Genomic DNA, 24,902 nt, shown 5'->3' with positions numbered 1-24,902 from the left:
GCTGTCCCTAAAGGTGTTGATAGAGCTGTCCCTAAAGGTGTTGTTAGAGCTGTCCCTAAAGGTGTTGTTAGAGCTGTCCCTAAAGGTGTTGATAGAGCTGTCCCTAAAGGTGTTGATAGAGCTGTCCCTAAAGGTGTTGTTAGAGCTGCCCCTAAAGGTGTTGTTAGAGCTGTCCCTAAAGGTGCTGTTAGAGCTGTCCCTAAAGGTGTTGTTAGAGCTGCCCCTAAAGGTGTTGTTAGAGCTGTCCCTAAAGGTGCTGTTAGAGCTGCCCCTAAAGGTGTTGTTAGAGCTGTCCCTAAAGGTGCTGTTAGAGCTGTCCCTAAAGGTGTTGTTAGAGCTGTCCCTAAAGGTGTTGTTAGAGCTGTCCCTAAAGGTGTTGTTAGAGCTGTCCCTAAAGGTGTTGTTAGAGCTGTCCCTAAAGGTGTTGATAGAGCTGTCCCTAAAGGTGTTGTTAGAGCTGTCCCTAAAGGTGTTGATAGAGCTGTCCCTAAAGGTGTTGATAGAGCTGTCCCTAAAGGTGTTGATAGAGCTGTCCCTAAAGGTGTTGTTAGAGCTGTCCCTAAAGGTGTTGATAGAGCTGTCCCTAAAGGTGTTGATAGAGCTGTCCCTAAAGGTGTTGATAGAGCTGTCCCTAAAGGTGTTGTTAGAGCTGTCCCTAAAGGTGTTGTTAGAGCTGTCCCTAAAGGTGTTGATAGAGCTGTCCCTAAAGGTGTTGATAGAGCTGTCCCTAAAGGTGTTGATAGAGCTGTCCCTAAAGGTGCTGTTAGAGCTGTCCCTAAAGGTGTTGATAGAGCTGTCCCTAAAGGTGTTGATAGAGCTGTCCCTAAAGGTGTTGATAGAGCTGTCCCTAAAGGTGCTGTTAGAGCTGTCCCTAAAGGTGTTGATAGAGCTGTCCCTAAAGGTGTTGATAGAGCTGTCCCTAAAGGTGTTGTTAGAGCTGTCCCTAAAGGTGTTGTTAGAGCTGTCCCTAAAGGTGTTGTTAGAGCTGTCCCTAAAGGTGTTGATAGAGCTGTCCCTAAAGGTGTTGTTAGAGCTGTCCCTAAAGGTGTTGTTAGAGCTGTCCCTAAAGGTGTTGATAGAGCTGTCCCTAAAGGTGTTGATAGAGCTGTCCCTAAAGGTGTTGATAGAGCTGTCCCTAAAGGTGTTGTTAGAGCTGCCCCTAAAGGTGTTGTTAGAGCTGTCCCTAAAGGTGTTGTTAGAGCTGTCCCTAAATGTGTTGTTAGAGCTGTCCCTAAAGGTGTTGATAGAGCTGTCCCTAAAGGTGTTGTTAGAGCTGCCCCTAAAGGTGTTGTTAGAGCTGTCCCTAAAGGTGTTGTTAGAGCTGTCCCTAAAGGTGCTGTTAGAGCTGCCCCTAAAGGTGTTGTTAGAGCTGCCCCTAAAGGTGTTGTTAGAGCTGTCCCTAAATGTGCTGTTAGAGCTGCCCCTAAAGGTGTTGTTAGAGCTGTCCCTAAAGGTGTTGTTAGAGCTGTCCCTAAAGGTGTTGTTAGAGCTGTCCCTAAAGGTGTTGTTGTCCCTAAAGGTGCTGTTAGAGCTGTCCCTAAAGGTGTTGTTAGAGCTGTCCCTAAAGGTGTTGTTAGAGCTGTCCCTAAAGGTGCTGTTAGAGCTGTCCCTAAAGGTGTTGTTAGAGCTGCCCCTAAAGGTGTTGTTAGAGCTGCCCCTAAAGGTGCTGTTAGAGCTGCCCCTAAAGGTGTTGTTAGAGCTGTCCCTAAAGGTGTTGTTAGAGCTGCCCCTAAAGGTGTTGTTAGAGCTGTCCCTAAAGGTGCTGTTAGAGCTGTCCCTAAAGGGGCTGTTAGAGCTGCCCCTAAAGGTGTTGTTAGAGCTGTCCCTAAAGGTGTTGTTAGAGCTGTCCCTAAAGGTGTTGATAGAGCTGTCCCTAAAGGTGTTGTTAGAGCTGTCCCTAAAGGTGTTGATAGAGCTGTCCCTAAAGGTGTTGATAGAGCTGTCCCTAAAGGTGTTGATAGAGCTGTCCCTAAAGGTGTTGATAGAGCTGTCCCTAAAGGTGTTGATAGAGCTGTCCCTAAAGGTGTTGTTAGAGCTGTCCCTAAAGGTGTTGATAGAGCTGTCCCTAAAGGTGTTGATAGAGCTGTCCCTAAAGGTGTTGATAGAGCTGTCCCTAAAGGTGTTGTTAGAGCTGTCCCTAAAGGTGTTGTTACAGCTGTCCCTAAAGGTGTTGTTAGAGCTGTCCCTAAAGGTGTTGATAGAGCTGTCCCTAAAGGTGTTGATAGAGCTGTCCCTAAAGGTGTTGATAGAGCTGTCCCTAAAGGTGTTGTTAGAGCTGTCCCTAAAGGTGTTGTTAGAGCTGTCCCTAAAGGTGTTGATAGAGCTGTCCCTAAAGGTGTTGATAGAGCTGTCCCTAAAGGTGTTGTTAGAGCTGCCCCTAAAGGTGTTGTTAGAGCTGTCCCTAAAGGTGTTGTTAGAGCTGTCCCTAAAGGTGTTGTTAGAGCTGTCCCTAAAGGTGTTGTTAGAGCTGTCCCTAAAGGTGTTGTTGTCCCTAAAGGTGTTGTTAGAGCTGTCCCTAAAGGTGCTGTTAGAGCTGTCCCTAAATGTGTTGTTAGAGCTGTCCCTAAAGGTGTTGATAGAGCTGTCCCTAAAGGTGTTGTTAGAGCTGCCCCTAAAGGTGTTGTTAGAGCTGTCCCTAAAGGTGTTGTTAGAGCTGTCCCTAAAGGTGCTGTTAGAGCTGCCCCTAAAGGTGTTGTTAGAGCTGCCCCTAAAGGTGTTGTTAGAGCTGTCCCTAAATGTGCTGTTAGAGCTGCCCCTAAAGGTGTTGTTAGAGCTGTCCCTAAAGGTGTTGTTAGAGCTGTCCCTAAAGGTGTTGTTAGAGCTGTCCCTAAAGGTGTTGTTAGAGCTGTCCCTAAAGGTGTTGTTAGAGCTGTCCCTAAAGGTGTTGTTAGAGCTGTCCCTAAAGGTGTTGTTAGAGCTGTCCCTAAAGGTGTTGTTGTCCCTAAAGGTGTTGTTAGAGCTGTCCCTAAAGGTGTTGTTGTCCCTAAAGGTGTTGTTAGAGCTGTCCCTAAATGTGCTGTTAGAGCTGCCCCTAAAGGTGTTGTTAGAGCTGTCCCTAAAGGTGTTGTTAGAGCTGTCCCTAAAGGTGTTGTTGTCCCTAAAGGTGCTGTTAGAGCTGTCCCTAAAGGTGTTGTTAGAGCTGCCCCTAAAGGTGTTGTTAGAGCTGTCCCTAAAGGTGCTGTTAGAGCTGTCCCTAAAGGTGTTGTTAGAGCTGCCCCTAAAGGTGTTGTTAGAGCTGTCCCTAAAGGTGCTGTTAGAGCTGCCCCTAAAGGTGTTGTTAGAGCTGTCCCTAAAGGTGCTGTTAGAGCTGTCCCTAAAGGTGTTGTTAGAGCTGTCCCTAAAGGTGTTGTTAGAGCTGTCCCTAAAGGTGTTGATAGAGCTGTCCCTAAAGGTGTTGATAGAGCTGTCCCTAAAGGTGTTGTTAGAGCTGTCCCTAAAGGTGTTGATAGAGCTGTCCCTAAAGGTGTTGATAGAGCTGTCCCTAAAGGTGTTGATAGAGCTGTCCCTAAAGGTGTTGTTAGAGCTGTCCCTAAAGGTGTTGATAGAGCTGTCCCTAAAGGTGTTGATAGAGCTGTCCCTAAAGGTGTTGATAGAGCTGTCCCTAAAGGTGTTGTTAGAGCTGTCCCTAAAGGTGTTGTTAGAGCTGTCCCTAAAGGTGTTGATAGAGCTGTCCCTAAAGGTGTTGATAGAGCTGTCCCTAAAGGTGTTGTTAGAGCTGCCCCTAAAGGTGTTGTTAGAGCTGTCCCTAAAGGTGCTGTTAGAGCTGTCCCTAAAGGTGTTGTTAGAGCTGCCCCTAAAGGTGTTGTTAGAGCTGTCCCTAAAGGTGCTGTTAGAGCTGCCCCTAAAGGTGTTGTTAGAGCTGTCCCTAAAGGTGCTGTTAGAGCTGTCCCTAAAGGTGTTGTTAGAGCTGTCCCTAAAGGTGTTGTTAGAGCTGTCCCTAAAGGTGTTGTTAGAGCTGTCCCTAAAGGTGTTGATAGAGCTGTCCCTAAAGGTGTTGTTAGAGCTGTCCCTAAAGGTGTTGATAGAGCTGTCCCTAAAGGTGTTGATAGAGCTGTCCCTAAAGGTGTTGATAGAGCTGTCCCTAAAGGTGTTGATAGAGCTGTCCCTAAAGGTGTTGTTAGAGCTGTCCCTAAAGGTGTTGATAGAGCTGTCCCTAAAGGTGTTGATAGAGCTGTCCCTAAAGGTGTTGATAGAGCTGTCCCTAAAGGTGTTGTTAGAGCTGTCCCTAAAGGTGTTGTTAGAGCTGTCCCTAAAGGTGTTGATAGAGCTGTCCCTAAAGGTGTTGATAGAGCTGTCCCTAAAGGTGTTGATAGAGCTGTCCCTAAAGGTGCTGTTAGAGCTGTCCCTAAAGGTGTTGATAGAGCTGTCCCTAAAGGTGTTGATAGAGCTGTCCCTAAAGGTGTTGATAGAGCTGTCCCTAAAGGTGCTGTTAGAGCTGTCCCTAAAGGTGTTGATAGAGCTGTCCCTAAAGGTGTTGATAGAGCTGTCCCTAAAGGTGTTGTTAGAGCTGTCCCTAAAGGTGTTGTTAGAGCTGTCCCTAAAGGTGTTGTTAGAGCTGTCCCTAAAGGTGTTGATAGAGCTGTCCCTAAAGGTGTTGTTAGAGCTGTCCCTAAAGGTGTTGTTAGAGCTGTCCCTAAAGGTGTTGATAGAGCTGTCCCTAAAGGTGTTGATAGAGCTGTCCCTAAAGGTGTTGATAGAGCTGTCCCTAAAGGTGCTGTTAGAGCTGTCCCTAAAGGTGTTGATAGAGCTGTCCCTAAAGGTGTTGATAGAGCTGTCCCTAAAGGTGTTGATAGAGCTGTCCCTAAAGGTGCTGTTAGAGCTGTCCCTAAAGGTGTTGATAGAGCTGTCCCTAAAGGTGTTGATAGAGCTGTCCCTAAAGGTGTTGATAGAGCTGTCCCTAAAGGTGTTGATAGAGCTGTCCCTAAAGGTGTTGATAGAGCTGTCCCTAAAGGTGTTGATAGAGCTGTCCCTAAAGGTGTTGTTAGAGCTGTCCCTAAAGGTGTTGATAGAGCTGTCCCTAAAGGTGTTGATAGAGCTGTCCCTAAAGGTGTTGATAGAGCTGTCCCTAAAGGTGTTGATAGAGCTGTCCCTAAAGGTGTTGATAGAGCTGTCCCTAAAGGTGTTGATAGAGCTGTCCCTAAAGGTGTTGATAGAGCTGTCCCTAAAGGTGTTGATAGAGCTGTCCCTGAAGGTGTTGATAGAGCTGTCCCTAAAGGTGTTGATAGAGCTGTCCCTAAAGGTGTTGATAGAGCTGTCCCTAAAGGTGTTGATAGAGCTGTCCCTAAAGGTGTTGATAGAGCTGTCCCTAAAGGTGTTGTTAGAGCTGTCCCTAAAGGTGTTGATAGAGCTGTCCCTAAAGGTGTTGATAGAGCTGTCCCTAAAGGTGTTGATAGAGCTGTCCCTAAAGGTGTTGATAGAGCTGTCCCTAAAGGTGTTGATAGAGCTGTCCCTAAAGGTGTTGTTAGAGCTGTCCCTAAAGGTGTTGATAGAGCTGTCCCTAAAGGTGTTGTTAGAGCTGTCCCTAAAGGTGTTGATAGAGCTGTCCCTAAAGGTGCTGTTAGAGCTGTCCCTAAAGGTGTTGATAGAGCTGTCCCTAAAGGTGTTGTTAGAGCTGTCCCTAAAGGTGTTGATAGAGCTGTCCCTAAAGGTGTTGATAGAGCTGTCCCTAAAGGTGCTGTTGTCCCTAAAGGTGCTGTTGTCCCTAAAGGTGTTGATAGAGCTGTCCCTAAAGGTGTTGATAGAGCTGTCCCTAAAGGTGTTGTTGTCCCTAAAGGTGCTGTTCTTCTCTTAGGAGAATATAACAATACTCCAAGTGCAACTGTTGAGGATTTTGTAGCTTCAATACAACGAGAAGGAATTTACATTTTAAACTGTCCATGTAATAACATGTTTATAAGGAAACTACATCAATATGTTACTATTCCCTCTGCTAACATGTACTGGAATGCAGCCCTAGGACAAGTGAACCTGGAATGCAGCCCTAGGACAAGTAACCTGGAATGCAGCCCTAGGACAAGTGACCTGGAATGCAGCCCTAGGACAAGTGACCTGGAATGCAGCCCTAGGACAAGTGACCTGGAATGCAGCCCTAGGACAAGTGACCTGGAATGCAGCCCTAGGACAAGTGACCTGGAATGCAGCCCTAGGACAAGTGACCTGGAATGCAGCCCTAGGACAAGTGACCTGGAATGCAGCCCTAGGACAAGTGACCTGGAATGCAGCCCTAGGACAAGTGACCTGGAATGCAGCCCTAGGACAAGTGAAGTGGAATGCAGCCCTAGGACAAGTGAAGTGGAATGCAGCCCTAGGACAAGTGACCTGGAATGCAGCCCTAGGACAAGTGACCTGGAATGCAGCCCTAGGACAAGTGAAGTGGAATGCAGCCCTAGGACAAGTGAAGTGGAATGCAGCCCTAGGACAAGTGAACTGGAATGCAGCCCTAGGACAAGTGAAGTGGAATGCAGCCCTAGGACAAGTGAACTGGAATGCAGCCCTAGGACAAGTGAAGTGGAATGCAGCCCTAGGACAAGTGACCTGGAATGCAGCCCTAGGACAAGTGACCTGGAATGCAGCCCTAGGACAAGTGACCTGGAATGCAGCCCTAGGACAAGTGAAGTGGAATGCAGCCCTAGGACAAGTGAAGTGGAATGCAGCCCTAGGACAAGTGAACTGGAATGCAGCCCTAGGACAAGTGAAGTGGAATGCAGCCCTAGGACAAGTGAACTGGAATGCAGCCCTAGGACAAGTGAAGTGGAATGCAGCCCTAGGACAAGTGACCTGGAATGCAGCCCTAGGACAAGTGACCTGGAATGCAGCCCTAGGACAAGTGAAGTGGAATGCAGAGGGAAAGCCCCCAGGCCCAATTCCTCTAATTTGTCTGTCACTAGCAGCACCAACTCACTGTGTCATTCTGGGTAAATGTTGTTGGTGAATAAAAGTGATTGCGATTCTTACGTTGTCCAGGGCCGAGGAGATCATCTCCTCCTCACTGTGGGACTGCAACTGAACCACCATCACACCACTGTCAAAGATACGCAACCTGGAGAGAGAGAGAGAGAGGGGTGACGGAGGGAGAGGGGGAACGGAGGGGGACAGAGAGGGGACAGAGGGGGAGAGAGAGGGAGAGTGAAAGGGGAAGGAGGGAGAGAGAGAGACGGAAGGAGAGAGAGAGAGAGAGAGGGGAAGGAGGGAGAGAGAGAGGGGACAGAGGGGGAGAGAGAGAGGGGAAGGAGGGAGGGCGAGAGAGAGAGAGAGAGAGAGAGGGGAAGGAGGGAGCGAGAGAGAGAGGGGAATGAGGGAGAGAGAGAGAGAGAGAGGGGATGGAGGGAGATGAAGGATGGAGGAAGAGAGAGGGAGAGAGAGAGAAGATAAAAAAGGTGGGAGAAATAAGGGGGTGATGGAAATGAAAATAATGAAGTTTAACAGGGAGTTGGTAAAGTAACACAGTGAGGATGGTAGAAAACAGTCTGTCTTTTAGACAGTTGTTCCACTACAATGGTTTTCCTGTTGCTCTAACACAGAGTCAGTAGATTTTCATTTTAAGCAAGTAAGTAGAAGGACCAGGAATGAGTCCCAAAGAGCACCCCATTCCCTATATAGTGCACTACTTTTGAAAACAACCCTATGGGTCCTGGTCAAAAGTAGTGCACTATATAGGAAAACAATTGGAAAGTGGCCTGGGTCTGAGTTCTCTGTTTTCTTTTGAATCTCTGGGAAGGGGCAGGAAGTGACACGGCCACAGGAAACAGCCTCCAACAACAGGAAGTCAAACAGGAAGAGCTCGGCCGATTCCTCTATGACACACACACACACTGACCTCAGTGGTTGCTTCAGCGACTCAAACATCTTACAGGCATTCACCAAATCCTCTGGAGACAGCAGCTAGGAGAGGACGAGAAAGAAGGAGAGAGAAGGAGAGAGGAGGAGAGGACGAGAGAGGAGGAGAGGACGAGAGAGAAGGAGAGAGGAGGAGAGGACGAGAGAGGAGGAGAGGACGAGAGAGAAGGAGAGGACGAGAGAGGAGTAGAGAAGGAGAAAGGAGGAAAGGACAAGAGAGGAGGAGAGGACGAGAGAGGAGGAGAGAGGAGGAGAGGACGAGAGAGAAGGAGAGAGGACGAGAGGACGAGAGAGGAGTAGAGAAGGAGAAAGGACGAGAGAGAAGGGGAGAGGAGTAGAGAGAAGAAGAGAGGAGAGGACGAGAGAGGAGAGGAGTAGAGAGAAGGAGAGGATGAGAAAGAAGGAGAGAGGAGGAGAGAGGAGTAGAGAGGAGTAGAGAGAAGGAGAGAGGAGTAGAGAGAAGGAGAGGATGAGAGAGGAGTAGAGGAGAGGAGTAGAGAGAAGGAGAGAGGAGAGGACGAGAAAGAAGGGGGAAAAGGGGAGAGAGGAGGAGAAAAAGAGAGAAGGAGGAGAGAGAAGGAGAGAGGACGAGAGAGGAGAGAGGAGTAGAAAGAAGCGGGAAAAGAGGGGAGAGAATAATAAAGATAGGGAGGTATTGTTTATAAAAAAAAGTAACACTGAACAAAAATATAAAAACGCAACAATTTCAAAGATTTTACTGAGCTACAGTTAGGAATTAACTAAATTAATTAGTCCCTAATCTATGGATTTCACACGACTGGGAATACAAATACGCATCCGTCAAAGATACCTTCAATTCTTTTTAAAGGTAGGGGAGTGGATCAGAAACACAGTCAGTATCTGGTGTGACCACCATTTGCCTCATGCAGTGCGACACGTCTCCTTCACATGGAGTTGATCAGGCTGTTGATTGTGGCCTGTGGAATGTTGTCCCACTCCTCTTCAATGACTATGCGAAGTTGCTGGATATTTTGGTGGGAACTGGAACACATTGTCGTACACGTCGATCCAGAGCATCCCAAACATGCTCAATGGGTGACATGTCTGGTGAGTATGCAGGCCATGGAAGAACTGGGACGTTTTCAGCTTCCAGGAATTGTGTTCAGATCCTTGCAACATGGGGGCCTTGTATTATCATGCTGAAACATGAGGTGATGGAGGAGGATCAATGGCACGACAATGAGCCTCAGGATCTCGTCACGGCATCACTGTGCATTCAAATTTGCCATTGGTAAAAATGCAATTGTGTTCGTTGTCCATAGTTTATGCCTGCCCAAACCATAACCCCACCATGGGGCACACACTCTCTGACAGCATGTTCCAGTTCCCGCCAATATCCCAGGAACAGTTGAAAACGGAATTCATCCGTGAAGAGCACACTTCTCCAGCGAGGCCAGTGGCCATCGAAGGTGAGCATTTTCCCACTGAAGTTGGTTAGTTGGTTACGACACCGAACTGCAGTCAGGTCAAGACCCCGGCGAGGACGACGAGTACGCAGATGAGCTTCCCTGAAATGGTTTCGGACAGTTTGTGCAGAAATTCTTCAGTTGTGAAAACCCACAGTTTCATCAGCTGTCTGGGTGGCTGGTCTCAGACAATACCCCCAATGGGCGAAGAAGCCGGATGTGGAGGTCAATTCGCTCTGGTGGACATTCCTGCAGTCAGCATGCCAATTGCACACTCCCTCAACGTGAGACATCTGTGGCATTGTGTCGTGTGACAAAACTACACGTTTTAGAGTGGCCTTTTATTATCCCCATCCAGGGCCTAAAATGAACACGACAACCTGCCAAAATGCAGGCAGATTTTGGCATTGGCGTCTATTTCAGCAGCCACGTTGGCAGGTGGTCAGGACTCTACAGTGTGAGCGTTTAATTCGCATTTGTGAATAAAAAGTCAAGTACGTTTATAGTAAAATAAATGTTGAAGTAGCTGTTTTCAAAGTATTTCGGCCATTTTGTTTCATAGCTGGTAAATGAATCAAAAGAACTATGAATCCTATACAACCAGTCCCACCTCGCGCTGCAACACTGCCTGGCTGGGGGCTGTTCGCACGTGGAAGTACTGAGTGAAATAGTCATTTGTAGAAGCGCTGCGCACAAGCGTAAAAGTTGGCTTAAATGTACTTGAAAGGAAAGTCTACCGAAGTGTCAGGTCACCCGTGTCTGAAGGTGGAACTCTGCCTACCCAGAGAACTGCAGGTCCAGAGAACCAATCGAGTGCACCTATAGTCCTACCGCTGGCCAATCAGCTCAGGTCACCGTGTCTGAACATGGTTTCTACGCGCCATAGACTGTAAAAAGAAACCTGGAATGCACAGCAAAGTTTAAAGATGCCTTTAAAGATGCGCGCGCACGCGTGTGTGTGTGTTTGTATATATGTGTGTGTGTATGCGTGTCCTCAGCTCACCTCCATTCCCCTAGCTCTGTTGACCAGACAGTACACTTCAGTCAGAGCCATCATCCCACCACGCTCCTACAGGAACAGAGAGAAAGAGATACATATTTAACCTAACAACACCAGGCCAAACCTACACCGGAGTTGATTACCAAGAGAATGTTCCGGAGTGGACGAGATAAAGTTTTGACTTAAATCTACTTAAAAATGTACGGCAAGAAATGGCTGTCTAGCAATGATCAACAACCAACTGGAGCTTGAAGAATTTAGAAGAAAAGAAAGAACGGACACTACAATCACTCCCGGCTCTTAGAGACTGACCCGGGAAGACTCCCGGCTCTTAGAGACTGACCCAGAAAGACTCCCAGCTCTTAGAGACTGACCCAGAAAGACTCCCAGCTCTTAGAGACTGACCCGGGAAAGACTCCCGGCTCTTAGAGACTGACCCGGGAAAGACTACCAGCTCTTAGAGACTGACCCAGAAAGACTCCCAGCTCTTAGAGACTGACCCAGAAAGACTCCCGGCTCTTAGAGACTGACCCGGGAAAGACTCCCGGCTCTTAGAGACTGACCCGGGAAAGACTCCCGGCTCTTAGAGACTGACCCGGGAAAGACTCCCGGCTCTTAGAGACTGACCCGGGAAAGACTCCCGGCTCTTAGAGACTGACCCGGGAAAGACTCCCGGCTCTTAGAGACTGACCCGGGAAAGACTCCTGGCTCTTAGAGACTGACCCAGAAAGACTCACAGCTCTTAGAGACTGACCCAGAAAGACTCACAGCTCTTAGAGACTGACCCAGAAAGACTCCCAGCTCTTAGAGAGACTGACCCAGAAAGACTCACAGCTCTTAGAGACTGACCCAGAAAGACTCCCAGCTCTTAGAGACTGACCCAGAAAGACTCCCAGCTCTTAGAGAGACTGACCCAGAAAGACTCCCAGCTCTTAGAGACTGACCCAGAAAGACTCCCAGCTCTTAGAGACTGACCCAGAAAGACTCCCAGCTCTTAGAGAGACTGACCCAGAAAGACTCCCAGCTCTTAGAGACTGACCCAGAAAGACTCCCAGCTCTTAGAGACTGACCCAGAAAGACTCCCAGCTCTTAGAGACTGACCCAGAAAGACTCACAGCTCTTAGAGACTGACCCAGAAAGACTCACAGCTCTTAGAGACTGACCCAGAAAGACTCACAGCTCTTAGAGAGACTGACCCAGAAAGACTCCCAGCTCTTAGAGACTGACCCAGAAAGACTCCCAGCTCTTAGAGACTGACCCAGAAAGACTCCCAGCTCTTAGAGACTGACCCAGAAAGACTCCCAGCTCTTAGAGACTGACCCAGAAAGACTCCCAGCTCTTAGAGACTGACCCGGGAAAGACTCCCGGCTCTTAGAGACTGACCCGGGAAAGACTACCAGCTCTTAGAGACTGACCCAGAAAGACTCCCGGCTCTTAGAGACTGACCCGGGAAAGACTCCCGGCTCTTAGAGACTGACCCGGGAAAGACTCCCGGCTCTTAGAGACTGACCCGGGAAAGACTCCCGGCTCTTAGAGACTGACCCGGGAAAGACTCCCGGCTCTTAGAGACTGACCCAGAAAGACTCCCAGCTCTTAGAGAGACTGACCCAGAAAGACTCACAGCTCTTAGAGACTGACCCAGAAAGACTCCCAGCTCTTAGAGACTGACCCAGAAAGACTCCCAGCTCTTAGAGAGACTGACCCAGAAAGACTCCCAGCTCTTAGAGACTGACCCAGAAAGACTCCCAGCTCTTAGAGACTGACCCAGAAAGACTCCCAGCTCTTAGAGAGACTGACCCAGAAAGACTCCCAGCTCTTAGAGACTGACCCAGAAAGACTCCCAGCTCTTAGAGACTGACCCAGAAAGACTCCCAGCTCTTAGAGACTGACCCAGAAAGACTCACAGCTCTTAGAGACTGACCCAGAAAGACTCACAGCTCTTAGAGACTGACCCAGAAAGACTCACAGCTCTTAGAGAGACTGACCCAGAAAGACTCCCAGCTCTTAGAGACTGACCCAGAAAGACTCCCAGCTCTTAGAGACTGACCCAGAAAGACTCCCAGCTCTTAGAGACTGACCCAGAAAGACTCCCAGCTCTTAGAGACTGACCCAGAAAGACTCCCAGCTCTTAGAGACTGACCCGGGAAAGACTCCCGGCTCTTAGAGACTGACCCGGGAAAGACTACCGGCTCTTAGAGACTGACCCAGAAAGACTCCCGGCTCTTAGAGACTGACCCAGAAAGACTCCCGGCTCTTAGAGACTGACCCGGGAAAGACTCCCGGCTCTTAGAGACTGACCCGGGAAAGACTCCCGGCTCTTAGAGACTGACCCGGGAAAGACTCCCGGCTCTTAGAGACTGACCCGGGAAAGACTCCCGGCTCTTAGAGACTGACCCGGGAAAGACTCCCGGCTCTTAGAGACTGACCCGGGAAAGACTCCCGGCTCTTAGAGACTGACCCGGGAAAGACTACCGGGTCTTAGAGACTGACCCAGAAAGACTCCCGGCTCTTAGAGACTGACCCAGAAAGACTCCCAGCTCTTAAGACTGACCCAGAAAGACTCCCAGCTCTTAGAGAGACTGACCCAGAAAGACTCCCAGCTCTTAGAGAGACTGACCCAGAAAGACTCCCAGCTCTTAGAGACTGACCCAGAAAGACTCCCAGCTCTTAGAGACTGACCCAGAAAGACTCCCAGCTCTTAGAGACTGACCCAGAAAGACTCCCAGCTCTTAGAGACTGACCCAGAAAGACTCCCAGCTCTTAGAGACTGACCCAGAAAGACTCACAGCTCTTAGAGACTGACCCAGAAAGACTCACAGCTCTTAGAGACTGACCCAGAAAGACTCACAGCTCTTAGAGACTGACCCAGAAAGACTCACAGCTCTTAGAGACTGACCCAGAAAGACTCCCAGCTCTTAGAGACTGACCCAGAAAGACTCCCAGCTCTTAGAGAGACTGACCCAGAAAGACTCCCAGCTCTTAGAGACTGACCCAGAAAGACTCCCAGCTCTTAGAGACTGACCCAGAAAGACTCCCAGCTCTTAGAGAGACTGACCCAGAAAGACTCCCAGCTCTTAGAGACTGACCCAGAAAGACTCCCAGCTCTTAGAGACTGACCCAGAAAGACTCCCAGCTCTTAGAGACTGACCCAGAAAGACTCACAGCTCTTAGACTGACCCAGAAAGACTCACAGCTCTTAGAGACTGACCCAGAAAGACTCACAGCTCTTAGAGACTGACCCAGAAAGACTCACAGCTCTTAGAGACTGACCCAGAAAGACTCCCAGCTCTTAGAGACTGACCCAGAAAGACTCCCAGCTCTTAGAGACTGACCCAGAAAGACTCACAGCTCTTAGAGACTGACCCAGAAAGACTCACAGCTCTTAGAGACTGACCCAGAAAGACTCACAGCTCTTAGAGACTGACCCAGAAAGACTCACAGCTCTTAGAGAGACTGACCCAGAAAGACTCCCAGCTCTTAGAGACTGACCCAGAAAGACTCCCAGCTCTTAGAGACTGACCCAGAAAGACTCCCAGCTCTTAGAGACCGACCCAGAAAGACTCCCAGCTCTTAGAGACCAGAAAGACTCCCAGCTCTTAGAGACTGACCCAGAAAGACTCCCAGCTCTTAGAGACTGACCCAGAAAGACTCACAGCTCTTAGAGACTGACCCAGAAAGACTCACAGCTCTTAGAGACCGACCCAGAAAGACTCACAGCTCTTAGAGACTGACCCAGAAAGACTCACAGCTCTTAGAGAGACTGACCCAGAAAGACTCCCAGCTCTTAGAGACTGACCCAGAAAGACTCCCAGCTCTTAGAGACTGACCCAGAAAGACTCCCAGCTCTTAGAGACTGACCCAGAAAGACTCCCAGCTCTTAGAGACCAGAAAGACTCCCAGCTCTTAGAGACTGACCCAGAAAGACTCCCAGCTCTTAGAGACTGACCCAGAAAGACTCCCAGCTCTTAGAGACTGACCCAGAAAGACTCCCAGCTCTTAGAGACCAGAAAGACTCCCAGCTCTTAGAGACTGACCCAGAAAGACTCCCAGCTCTTAGAGAGACTGACCCAGAAAGACCCCCAGCTGTAATCGCTGCCAAAGGTGATTCTAACATGTATTGACTCGGGGACGTGTGAATATCTATGTAAATGAGATAGTATGTAGATAATAAGGACTCTCATTTACATAGGTATTCATAGTCCTTATTATCTACATACTATGAATACCTATGTAAATGAGATAGTATATAGATAATAAGGACTATGAATACCTTCCGAAGGCACTGTGAAGTTAGCGCAAATGCTAGCTAGCATTGGCTTGAAAAACCACCTCCATCTTCCTTCATACTGGACACAGAAACATTAAAGATGGAGTTCATCTGACTATGAGGCAGTAGATAAAAAGGGCCTCGTTGCCAAAATCCCAAAGTATCCCTTTATAGCATGTCGTGTTTGTAAAATACTGGAACTCGATCTGGAACACTGATATATACAGTGGGGCAAAAAAGTATTTAGTCAGCCACCAATTGTGCAAGTTCTCCCACTTAAAAAGATGAGAGAGGCCTGTAATTTTCATCATAGGTACACTTCAACTATGACAGATGAAATGAGAAAAAAAAATCCAGAAAATCACATTGTAGCATTTTTTATGAATTTATTTGCAAATTATGGTGGAAAATAAGTATTTGGTCACCTACAAACAAGCAAGATTTCTGCCTCTCACAGACCTGTAACTTCTTCTTTAAGAGGCTCCTCTGTCCTCCACTCGTTACCTGTATTAATGGCACCTGTTTGAACTTGTTATCAGTATAAAAGACACCTGTCCACAACCTCAAACACTCACACTCCAAACTCCACTATGGCCAAGACCAAAGAGATGTCAAAGGACACCAGAAACAAAATTGTAGACCTGCACCAGGCTGGGAAGACTGAATCTGCAATAGGTAAGCAGCTTGGTGTGAAGAAATCAACTGTGGGAGCTATTATTAGGAAATGGAAGACATACAAGACCACTGATAATCTCCCTCGATCTGGGGCTCCACGCAAGATCAACCCGTGGGGTCAAAATTATCACAAGAACGATGAGCAAAAATCACAGAACCACACGGGGGGACCTAGTGAATGACCTGCAGAGAGCTGGGACCAAAGTAACAAAGCCTACCAGACGTGTCCCCCTGCTTAAGCCAGTACATGTCCAGGCCCGTCTGAAGTTTGCTAGAGAGCATTTGGATGATCCAGAAGAAGATTGGGAGAATGTCATATGGTTAGATGAAACCAAAATATAACTTTTTGGTAAAAACTCAACTCGTCAAGTTTGGAGGAGGTGGAAACATCATGCTTTGGGGCTGTTTTTCTGCAAAGGGACCAGGACAACTGATCCGTGTAAAGGAAAGAATGAATGGGGCCATGTATCGTGAGATTTTGAGTGAAAACCTCCTTCCATCAGCAAGGGCATTGAAGATGAAACATGGCTGGGTCTTTCAGCATGACAATGATCCCAAACACACCGCCCGGGCAACGAAGGAATGGCTTCGTAAGAAGCATTTCAAGGTCCTGGAGTGGCCTAGCCAGTCTCCAGATCTCAACCCCATAGAAAATCTTTGGAGGGAGTTGAAAGTCCGTGTTGCCCAGCAACAGCCCCAAAACATCACTGCTCTAGAGGAGATCTGCATGGAGGAATGTCTGTCATAGTTGAAGTGTACCTATGATGAAAATGACAGGCCTCTCTCATATTTTTAAGTGGGAGAACTTGCACAATTGGTGGCTGACTAAATACTTTTTTTGCCCCACTGTATATATATATATATAGTACCCTGCCACCACGGAGTATATATATTTATTTATATATTTGCCCCACTGTATCCTAGCTAACCAAGTGATCTCATGTGTTTGAACAAACTCCAGAGAGAAGAGGGAAACGTGACGTCCAGGGTGACGTAGTTCCCGGTCGTTCTCGAACCCGCAGACTACAGGATGCTGCAAAACCACTGTCACACACTGTACTTTAAGATCACATACCTCTAGTGGTGCCAGCAGAATGTCTCCCAGCTGCTTGGCCAGCTGTAGGTGGTAGTGGGTACCTGAGCCGTGCGTCTCCCTGGTAACGGGGTTGGCTATACCCATACTGAGCAGGTAGGATTTGAACCGGATAGTCTGGTGTAGAGAGAGAGGGAGAGAGAAGCAGAGAGAGAGAGAAGCAGAGAGAGAGAGAAGCAGAGAGAGAGAGAAGCAGAGAGAGAGAGAAGCAGAGAGAGAGGTACAGAGAAGTAGAGGTAGAGAGAACAATAGAGGTATTAAGATGTACAGTGTGTGTTTTTTTTTGGTTGTGAGACCGAAAATCCTCACAGGGATGATAAAAAATAAAATAAAAAATAAATTGGGGCAAGTGGGGACATTTCACCCCACAAGGAAAAAGGCTATATTAGGCTTAGGGGCCAGGGTTATAATTAGGGGTCAGGGTTATAATTAGGGGTCAGGGTTATAATTAGGGGCCAGGGTTATACTTAGGGGCCAGGGTTATAATTAGGGGCCAGGGTTATAATTAGGGGCCAGGGTTATAATTAGGGGCCAGGGTTATAATTAGGGGCCAGGGTTATAATTAGGGGCCAGGGTTATAATTAGGGGTCAGGGTTATAATTAGGGGCCAGGGTTATAATTAGGGGCCAGGGTTATAATTAGGGGCCAGGGTTATAATTAGGGGCCAGGGTTATAATTAGGGGCCAGGGTTATAATTAGGGGCAGGGTTATAATTACGGGCCAGGGTTATAATTAGGGGCCAGGGTTATAATTAGGGGTCAGGGTTATAATTAGGGGTCAGGGTTATAATTAGGGGTCAGGGTTATAATTAGGGGTCAGGGTTAGGCATTAGGGTTAAGGAAAATAGGATTTTGAATGGGAATCAATTGGTTGGTCCCTACAAGGATAGCAAACCAAACGTGCGTGTGTGTGTGTGTGTGTGTACACGCACACCCTAACCGGATGGTCTGGTAGAGAAAACAGACAGAGCGACATTAGACCCAGACAGAGAACTGATTAATTCATTAGTAGACCAGACGTTCTGCCTCAAATCAACATCCCACTGAGGGTATTTGGTAAACAAACAAGTCAACATTCCATTGAGGGTATTTGGTAAACAAACAAGTCAACATCCCATTGAGGGTATTTGGTAAACAAACAAAGACAGTCTTTGCCAACTGAATGTCTGGTTACTGGCAGTTCTGTCTTAGTGGACAGGCTACTGTGAAATTATATCATGACGGAGTGTGTGTGTGTGTGTGTGTGTGTGTGTGTGTGTGTGTGTGTAACACCAGCCAAATCCATGGTAGGTAAATCTGTCATGTTCGGAGGACAAGCACACACACAGGTGTCCCTTCAACTGCCTGTCTGCAATTCTCTGCCCCTCTCTACCTCACAGTCAGCACACAATGTCTCATACATGGATGTGTGTGTGTGTTGGTTCTTCTATCCTCGTGTAGGATTTAAAATCCCTAAAAAAGTCCCCACAGCGATGTCGTAAAACAAGGAAAATCCTCCCTCGAGGGGACATTTCCTGCGTCCCCATGAGGACATTTCCTGCGTCCCCATGAGGACATTTCCTGCGTCCCCGTGAGGACATTTCCTGCGTCCCCATGAGGACAAAGGCTATTCTTAAGTTTAGGGGTTACGGTTACAATTAGGGTTTGGGTAAGGGGCTAGTCAATAGGTAACACAAGACATGAACATAACAATAACGAGGCTATATACAGGGGGTACCGGTACCGAGTCAATTATGCAGGGCTACAGGTTAGTCGAGGTCATTTGTACAGTGATTATACATTATAGATAATAAACAGTGAGTAGCAGCAGTGTAAAGGGGGGGGGTAGTCAATGTAAATAGGGTTACGGGTTAAGGAAAATTGGATTTATGGAAATGTATTTTAGGTCTCCCAGAGGATAGAAGAACATAACGTGTGTGTGTGTGTGTGTGTGTGTGTGTGTGTGTGTGTGTGTGTGTGTGTGTGTGAGAGCAGAGTAGAGCAGATGGAAATCCAGATCCACTCACATACTATGGTGTGTGTACAGCCAGCTAAATCCTTGTCAACAACCAGAAAGCCCATTAACTTTCAGAGTATTAACTTTCAGAGTATTAGAGTACAAGCAGATCACATGGGATATCCGTGTGTGTGTGTGTGTTTGTGTGTGGGCATCTAAGTGTGTGTGTGTGTGTGTGGGCATCTAAGTGTGTGTGTGTGTGTGTGTGTGTGTGTGTGTTTGAGCCCCTATATTGTTCCCAGCCCAGTGGTTCCCAAACTGTGGGGCGCGTGGAGGGGTCGGCACGGAGACGCAACTCAATTATTACATCATCTACAACAATATAATAGGCTGGATTCTCACAATTTAAAAACTGGTCTTCAATAATCTACAACAGTAATGGCCCACCCTAGTCTTTAATAATCTACAACAGTAATGGGTCCACCCTAGTCTTTAATAATCTACAACAGTAATGGGTCTACACTAGTCTTTAATAATCTACAACAGTAATGGTCCACACTAGTCTTTAATAATCTACAACAGTAATGGGTCCACCCTAGTCTTTAATAATCTACAACAGTAATGGGTCCACCCTAGTCTTTAATAATCTACAACAGTAATGGGTCTACACTAGTCTTTAATAATCTACAACAGTAATGGGTCTACACTAGTCTTCAATAATCTACAACAGTAATGGGTCCACCCTAGTCTTTAATAATCTACAACAGTAATGGGTCCACCCTAGTCTTCAATAATCTACAACAGTAATGGTCCACACTAGTCTTCAATAATCTACAACAGTAATGGCCCACCCTAGTCTTCAATCATCTACAACAGTAATGGGTCCACCCTAGTCTTTAATAATCTACAACAGTAATGGGTCCACCCTAGTCTTTAATAATCTACAACAGTAATGGGTCTACACTAGTCTTTAATAATCTACAACAGTAATGGGTCTACACTAGTCTTCAATAATCTACAACAGTAATGGGTCCACCCTAGTCTTTAATAATCTACAACAGTAATGGGTCCACCCTAGTCTTTAATAATCTACAACAGTAATGGCCCACCCTAGTCTTCAATAATCTACAACAGTAATGGGTCCACCCTAGTCTTCAATAATCTACAACAGTAATGGTCCACCCTAGTCTTCAATAATCTACAACAGTAATGGCCCACCCTAGTCTTCAATAATCTACAACAGTAATGGCCCACCCTAGTCTTTAATAATCTACAACAGTAATGGGTCCACCCTAGTCTTTAATAATCTACAACAGTAATGGGTCCACCCTAGTCTTCAATAATCTACAACAGTAATGGCCCACCCTAGTCTTTAATAATCTACAACAGTAATGGGTCCACCCTAGTCTTTAATAATCTACAACAGTAATGGTCCACCCTAGTCTTCAATAATCTACAACAGTAATGGCCCACCCTAGTCTTCAATAATCTACAACAGTAATGGCCCACCCTAGTCTTTAATAATCTACAACAGTAATGGGTCCACCCTAGTCTTTAATAATCTACAACAGTAATGGGTCCACCCTAGTCTTCAATAATCTACAACAGTAATGGCCCACCCTAGTCTTTAATAATCTACAACAGTAATGGGTCCACCCTAGTCTTTAATAATCTACAACAGTAATGGTCCACACTAGTCTTCAATAATCTACAACAGTAATGGCCCACCCTAGTCTTCATTGATAGGGAAGCATGTGCCATGTCACAGCAGTAGGCTGGTTAATATCTCCTTCATGTTCTCTTTTCGAGAACCAGGCGGGCGTCAGGGAGGGCAACCAGGCGGTGGCGTCAGGGAGGGAAACCAGGCGGTGGCGTCAGGGAGGGAAACCAGGCGGTGGCGTCAGGGAGGGAAACCAGGCGGTGGCGTCAGGGAGGGAAACCAGGCGGTGGCGTCAGGGAGGGCAACCAGGCGGTGGCGTCAGGGAGGGCAACCAGGCGGTGGCGTCAGGGAGGGCAACCAGGCGGTGGCGTCAGGGAGGGAAACCAGGCGGTGGCGTCAGGGAGGGAAACCAGGCGGTGGCGTCAGGGAGGGAAACCAGGCGGTGGCGTCAGGGAGGGCAACCAGGTCGCCGTGTTAGTAGTTACTGTTTCTTCATGAGCAAAAGGCTAATTTATTAACTACATTCGAATAATTTGTGTTATTCTTATATAACAAATAGCAGCAATTCATTTAACTGAGGGAGGCAAATGGGGCACAGGATGTTCCCACATGATGAAAGGGGTGCCTGAGTGAAAAGTTTGGGAACCACTGACCTAACTGAGCGGATACAGAGATCATAACCCTGTAGTCTAGGGACTTAACGCATTCCTAATTTACTTACTACTACCGCACTAGTATGGCTGACCCTGTAAAACAACACATTGCACTGCACCTCCCATTGGGACCCTATTCCCCCTGGTCAAACTAGTGCACTACATTGGGACCCTATTCCCCCTGGCCAAACTAGTACACTACATTGGGACCCTATTCCCCCTGGTCAAACTAGTGCACTACATTGGGACCCTATTCCCCCTGGTCAAACTAGTACACTACATTGGGACCCTATTCCCCCTGGTCAAACTAGTGCACTACATTGAGACCCTATTCCCCCTGGCCAAACTAGTGCACTACATTGGGACCCTATTCCCCCTGGTCAAACTAGTACACTACATTGGGGCCCTATTCCCCCTGGTCAAACTAGTACACTACATTGGGACCCTATTCCCCCTGGCCAAACTAGTGCACTACATTGGGACCCTATTCCCCCTGGTCAAACTAGTATACTACATTGGGACCCGATTCCCCCTGGTCAAACTAGTGCACTACATTGGGACCCTATTCCCCCTGGTCAAACTAGTACACTACATTAGGACCCTATTCCCCCTGGTCAAACTAGTACACTACATTGGGACCCTATTCCCCCTGGTCAAACTAGTATACTACATTGGGACCCAATTCCCCCTGGTCAAACTAGTGCACTACATTAGGACCCTATTCCCCCTGGTCAAACTAGTACACTACATTGGGACCCTATTCCCCCTGGTCAAACTAGTATACTACATTGGGACCCAATTCCCCCTGGTCAAACTAGTGCACTACATTAGGACCCTATTCCCCCTGGTCAAACTAGTACACTACATTAGGACCCTATTCCCCCTGGTCAAACTACTGCACTACATTGGAATTTGTGTTCCATTTGGGACACAGCCCTAGAAAAACTCCCTGATGGTGATGATGAAGAGCAGACCGACCTCATCCTCTGTGATGTCTCCCTGCTTGTCTTTGATTTTGTTGGCGATGGACCTGGACAGCTCCACCATCTCCTTCGCCTAACGAGAGAGAGAGAGAGAGAGGAGACACAGTTTTTATTGTGAGTGATTATGTGTGTAATATTTCAAAATGTATTCGTCACAAATGGAAAATGAACGTTAACACTTAAGACCAGGGTCGACCCGGCGCTAGAGGCCTGCACATGCTAGTTCATACATATATAAAACTATCTTACCTTCACCATCAGCTTACTGAGGTCCTCAAAGGCCTGAGGGGGAATATGAGAGAGAGAGAGACAGAGAGAGCCAGAGAGAGAGACAGAGAGAGAGAGAGAGAGAGCGAGAGAGAGAGAGAGCCAGAGAGAGAGCCAGAGAGAGAGAGAGCGAGAGCCAGAGAGAGAGCCAGAGAGAGAGCCAGAGAGAGAGCCAGAGAGAGAGACAGAGAGAGAGACAGAGAGAGAGAGAGAGAGAGAGAGAGAGAGAGCGAGACAGAGCGAGAGAGAGCGAGAGACAGAGAGAGAGCGAGAGAGCGAGAGCGAGAGCCAGAGAGAGAGCCAGAGAGAGCCAGAGAGAGAGACAGAGAGAGAGACAGAGAGAGAGAGAGAGAGAGAGAGCGAGAGCCAGAGAGAGAGCCAGAGAGAGAGCCAGAGAGAGAGACAGAGAGAGAGAGAGCCAGAGAGAGAGCCAGAAAAAGAGAAAGAGAGAGAGAAAGAGAGAGAGAGAGAAATAATCAACAATTGATGTAAGCATTAGAGTAGTACATTAACAGATTAAGCAAAACCCTTTTCCCACATGTTGTTACATTAAAGCCTTATTCTAAAATGGATTTAAATTGGGGAGTTTTAGCCCTCAAACTACACACAATACCACATAATGACAAAGTAAAAAACAGGTTATAAAATGTTGATAATTTATATATTGAAATATCACATTTACATAAGATTTCCTCAGTACTTTGTTGAATCACCGTTGGCAGTGATTAAAGCCTCAAGTGTTCTTGGGTATGATGATACAAGCTTGGCACACCTTTATTTGGGGAGTTTCTCCTATTCTTCTCTGCAGATCCTCTCAAGCTCTGTCAGGTTGGATGGGGAATGTCACTGCACAGCTATTTTCAGGTCTCTCCAGAGATGTTTGTAGTCTGTAGAGATGTTCGATCGGGGTCAAATCCGGCAAAGTCCGGGCTCTGGTTGGGCCACTCAAGGACATTCAGAGACTTGTCCCGAAGCCACTCCTGTGTTGTCTTGGCTGTGTGCTTAGGGTCGTTGTCCTGTTGGAAGGTGAACCTTCGTCCACAGTCTGAGGTCCTGAGCGCTCTGGAACAGGTTTCATCAAGGATCTCTCTGTACTTTGCTCTGTTCATCTTTCCCTCGATCCTGACTAGTCTCCCAGTCCCTGCTGCTGAAATACATCCCCACAGCATGATGCTGCCACCACCATGCTTCACCGTAGGGATGGTGCCAGGCTTCCTCCAGACATGACGTTTGGCATTCAGGCTAAAGAGTTTAATCTTGGTTTCTTCAGAGCAGGTGCCTTTTTGCAAACTCCAAGCGGGCTGTCATGTGCCTTTTACAGAGGAGTGACTTCCGTCTGGCCGCTCTACCATAAAGACCTGATTGGTGGAGTACTGCAGAGATGGTTGTCCTTCTGGAAGGTTCTCCCATCTCCACAGAGGAACTCTGGAGCTCTGACAGAGTGACCATCAGGTTCTTGGTCACCTCCCTGACCAAGGCCCTTCTCCCCCAATTGCTCAGTTTGGCCGGGCGGCCATCTCTAGGAAGAGTCTTGGCGGTTCCAAACTTCTTCCAATTGCAAAAATGTATAAAAACCCGTTTTCACTCTGTCATTATGGGGTATTGTGATGTCATTATGGGGTATTGTGATGTCATTATGGGGTATTGTGATGTCATTATGGGGTATTGTGATGTCATTATGGGGTATTGTGTGTAGACTGATGTGGAAAAACATTTATTAAATCCATTGTCGAATAAGGCTGTAACGTAACAATGTGGAAAAAGTGAAGGGGTCTGAATACTTTCCGAATGCACGGTATCCTATTTTAAAAGCCATTCCAGTATCCCCCCTCCTCTGTAGCTGCCTCCAACCTCTTGTTGGACTCCACCTTCTTACCGAATCAAACACGGAAACAGTTTTTATTTCTATGTTCCTAAAATGCAATACAGGAGGTCGTTGAGAGCCAAACACAATGGCTTCTCCCCACTGAATCTGTTCCATTCACTTCTCTCTCTCTACCCCGTCTGTCTCTCTCTCTCTCTATACCCTGTGTCTCTCATCCTCCTTCTACCCTGTGTCTCTCATCCTCCCTCATCCTCCTTCTACCCTGTGTCTCTCATCCTCCTTCTACCCTGTGTCTCTCATCCTCCTTCTACCCTGTGTCTCTCATCCTCCTTCTACCCTGTGTCTCTCATCCTCCTTCTACCCTGTGTCTCTCATCCTCCTTCTACCCTGTGTCTCTCATCCTCCTTCTACCCTGTGTCTCTCATCCTCCTTCTACCCTGTGTCTCTCATCCCCCTTCTACCCTGTGTCTCTCATCCTCCTTCTACCCTGTGTCTCTCATCCTCCTTCTACCCTGTGTCGCTCATCCTCTTTCTACCCTGTGTCTCTCATCCTCCTTCTACCCTGTGTCTCTCTCCATCTTATTTCCTTTCTCACCTCTGAGATGTTTTTCTCTGTCTCTTTCCTCCTCTCCTCTATCTTCCTCTCGATGCCGACGATCCCCACCGCTCGCGTCCTTCCTGTCTGTAGGACGACCAGAGAGGAGACGTTATTTACACGTACGCACAGAGAGAAAATCGCAGGGGGAGAGAGAATCACAAAGAGAAAGAGAGAATCGCAGAGAGAGAGAATCGCAGAGGGAGAGAGAGAATGGCAGAGGGAGAGAGAGAATCGCAGAGTGAGAGAGATAATCGCAGAGGGAGAGAGAGAGAATCGCAGAGGGAGAGAGAGAATCGCAGAGGGAGAGAGAGAATCGCAGAGGGAGAGAGAGAATCGCAGAGGGAGAGAGAGAGAATCGCAGAGGGAGACTACCTTGATGAGGTCTGACCAAAACAACACACACAAAGCAACAATAGTCCCAGTAGGTGAGAGGAAGGAAAGGGGTTAGGAACAACAGCACATGTACCCGGCTCCATATTATAACAACTAGGGGCCCATAAAGCAACAGTCAAAAATTTGAACTCCTAGTCGAAATCCTTGTGTGTGTGTGTGTGTGTGTGTGTGTGTGTGTGTGTGTGTGTGTGTGTGTGTGTGTGTGTGTATGTATATATATATATATATATATATACACACAGTGCCTTGCGAAAGTATTCGGCCCCCTTGAACTTTGCGACCTTTTGCCA

General features: G+C 47.5%; 1 protein-coding gene across 1 annotated transcript in view; it reads right to left on the bottom strand.

Moving 5' to 3' along the window:
* Positions 1–24,902, bottom strand: part of LOC139388341 (vacuolar protein sorting 36 homolog) — a 54,947-nt gene that overhangs the window by 10,882 nt on the left and 19,163 nt on the right. Inside the window, exons 6-12 of the mRNA XM_071134955.1 lie at positions 24,217–24,303; positions 21,779–21,811; positions 21,525–21,602; positions 16,281–16,415; positions 10,267–10,332; positions 7,817–7,881; positions 6,955–7,039 (exon numbers count right to left, since the gene is read on the bottom strand). Of these exons, the coding sequence (XP_070991056.1) occupies positions 6,955–7,039; positions 7,817–7,881; positions 10,267–10,332; positions 16,281–16,415; positions 21,525–21,602; positions 21,779–21,811; positions 24,217–24,303 (549 nt within the window). The remainder of the gene's footprint in view (positions 1–6,954; positions 7,040–7,816; positions 7,882–10,266; positions 10,333–16,280; positions 16,416–21,524; positions 21,603–21,778; positions 21,812–24,216; positions 24,304–24,902) is intronic.

This window comes from Oncorhynchus clarkii, chromosome 29 (assembly GCF_045791955.1).
Source record: "Oncorhynchus clarkii lewisi isolate Uvic-CL-2024 chromosome 29, UVic_Ocla_1.0, whole genome shotgun sequence".
NCBI lineage: Eukaryota > Metazoa > Chordata > Actinopteri > Salmoniformes > Salmonidae > Oncorhynchus > Oncorhynchus clarkii.
Note: the sequence above shows the minus strand (reverse complement) of the source record. Positions and strands in the feature narration are given on the sequence as shown.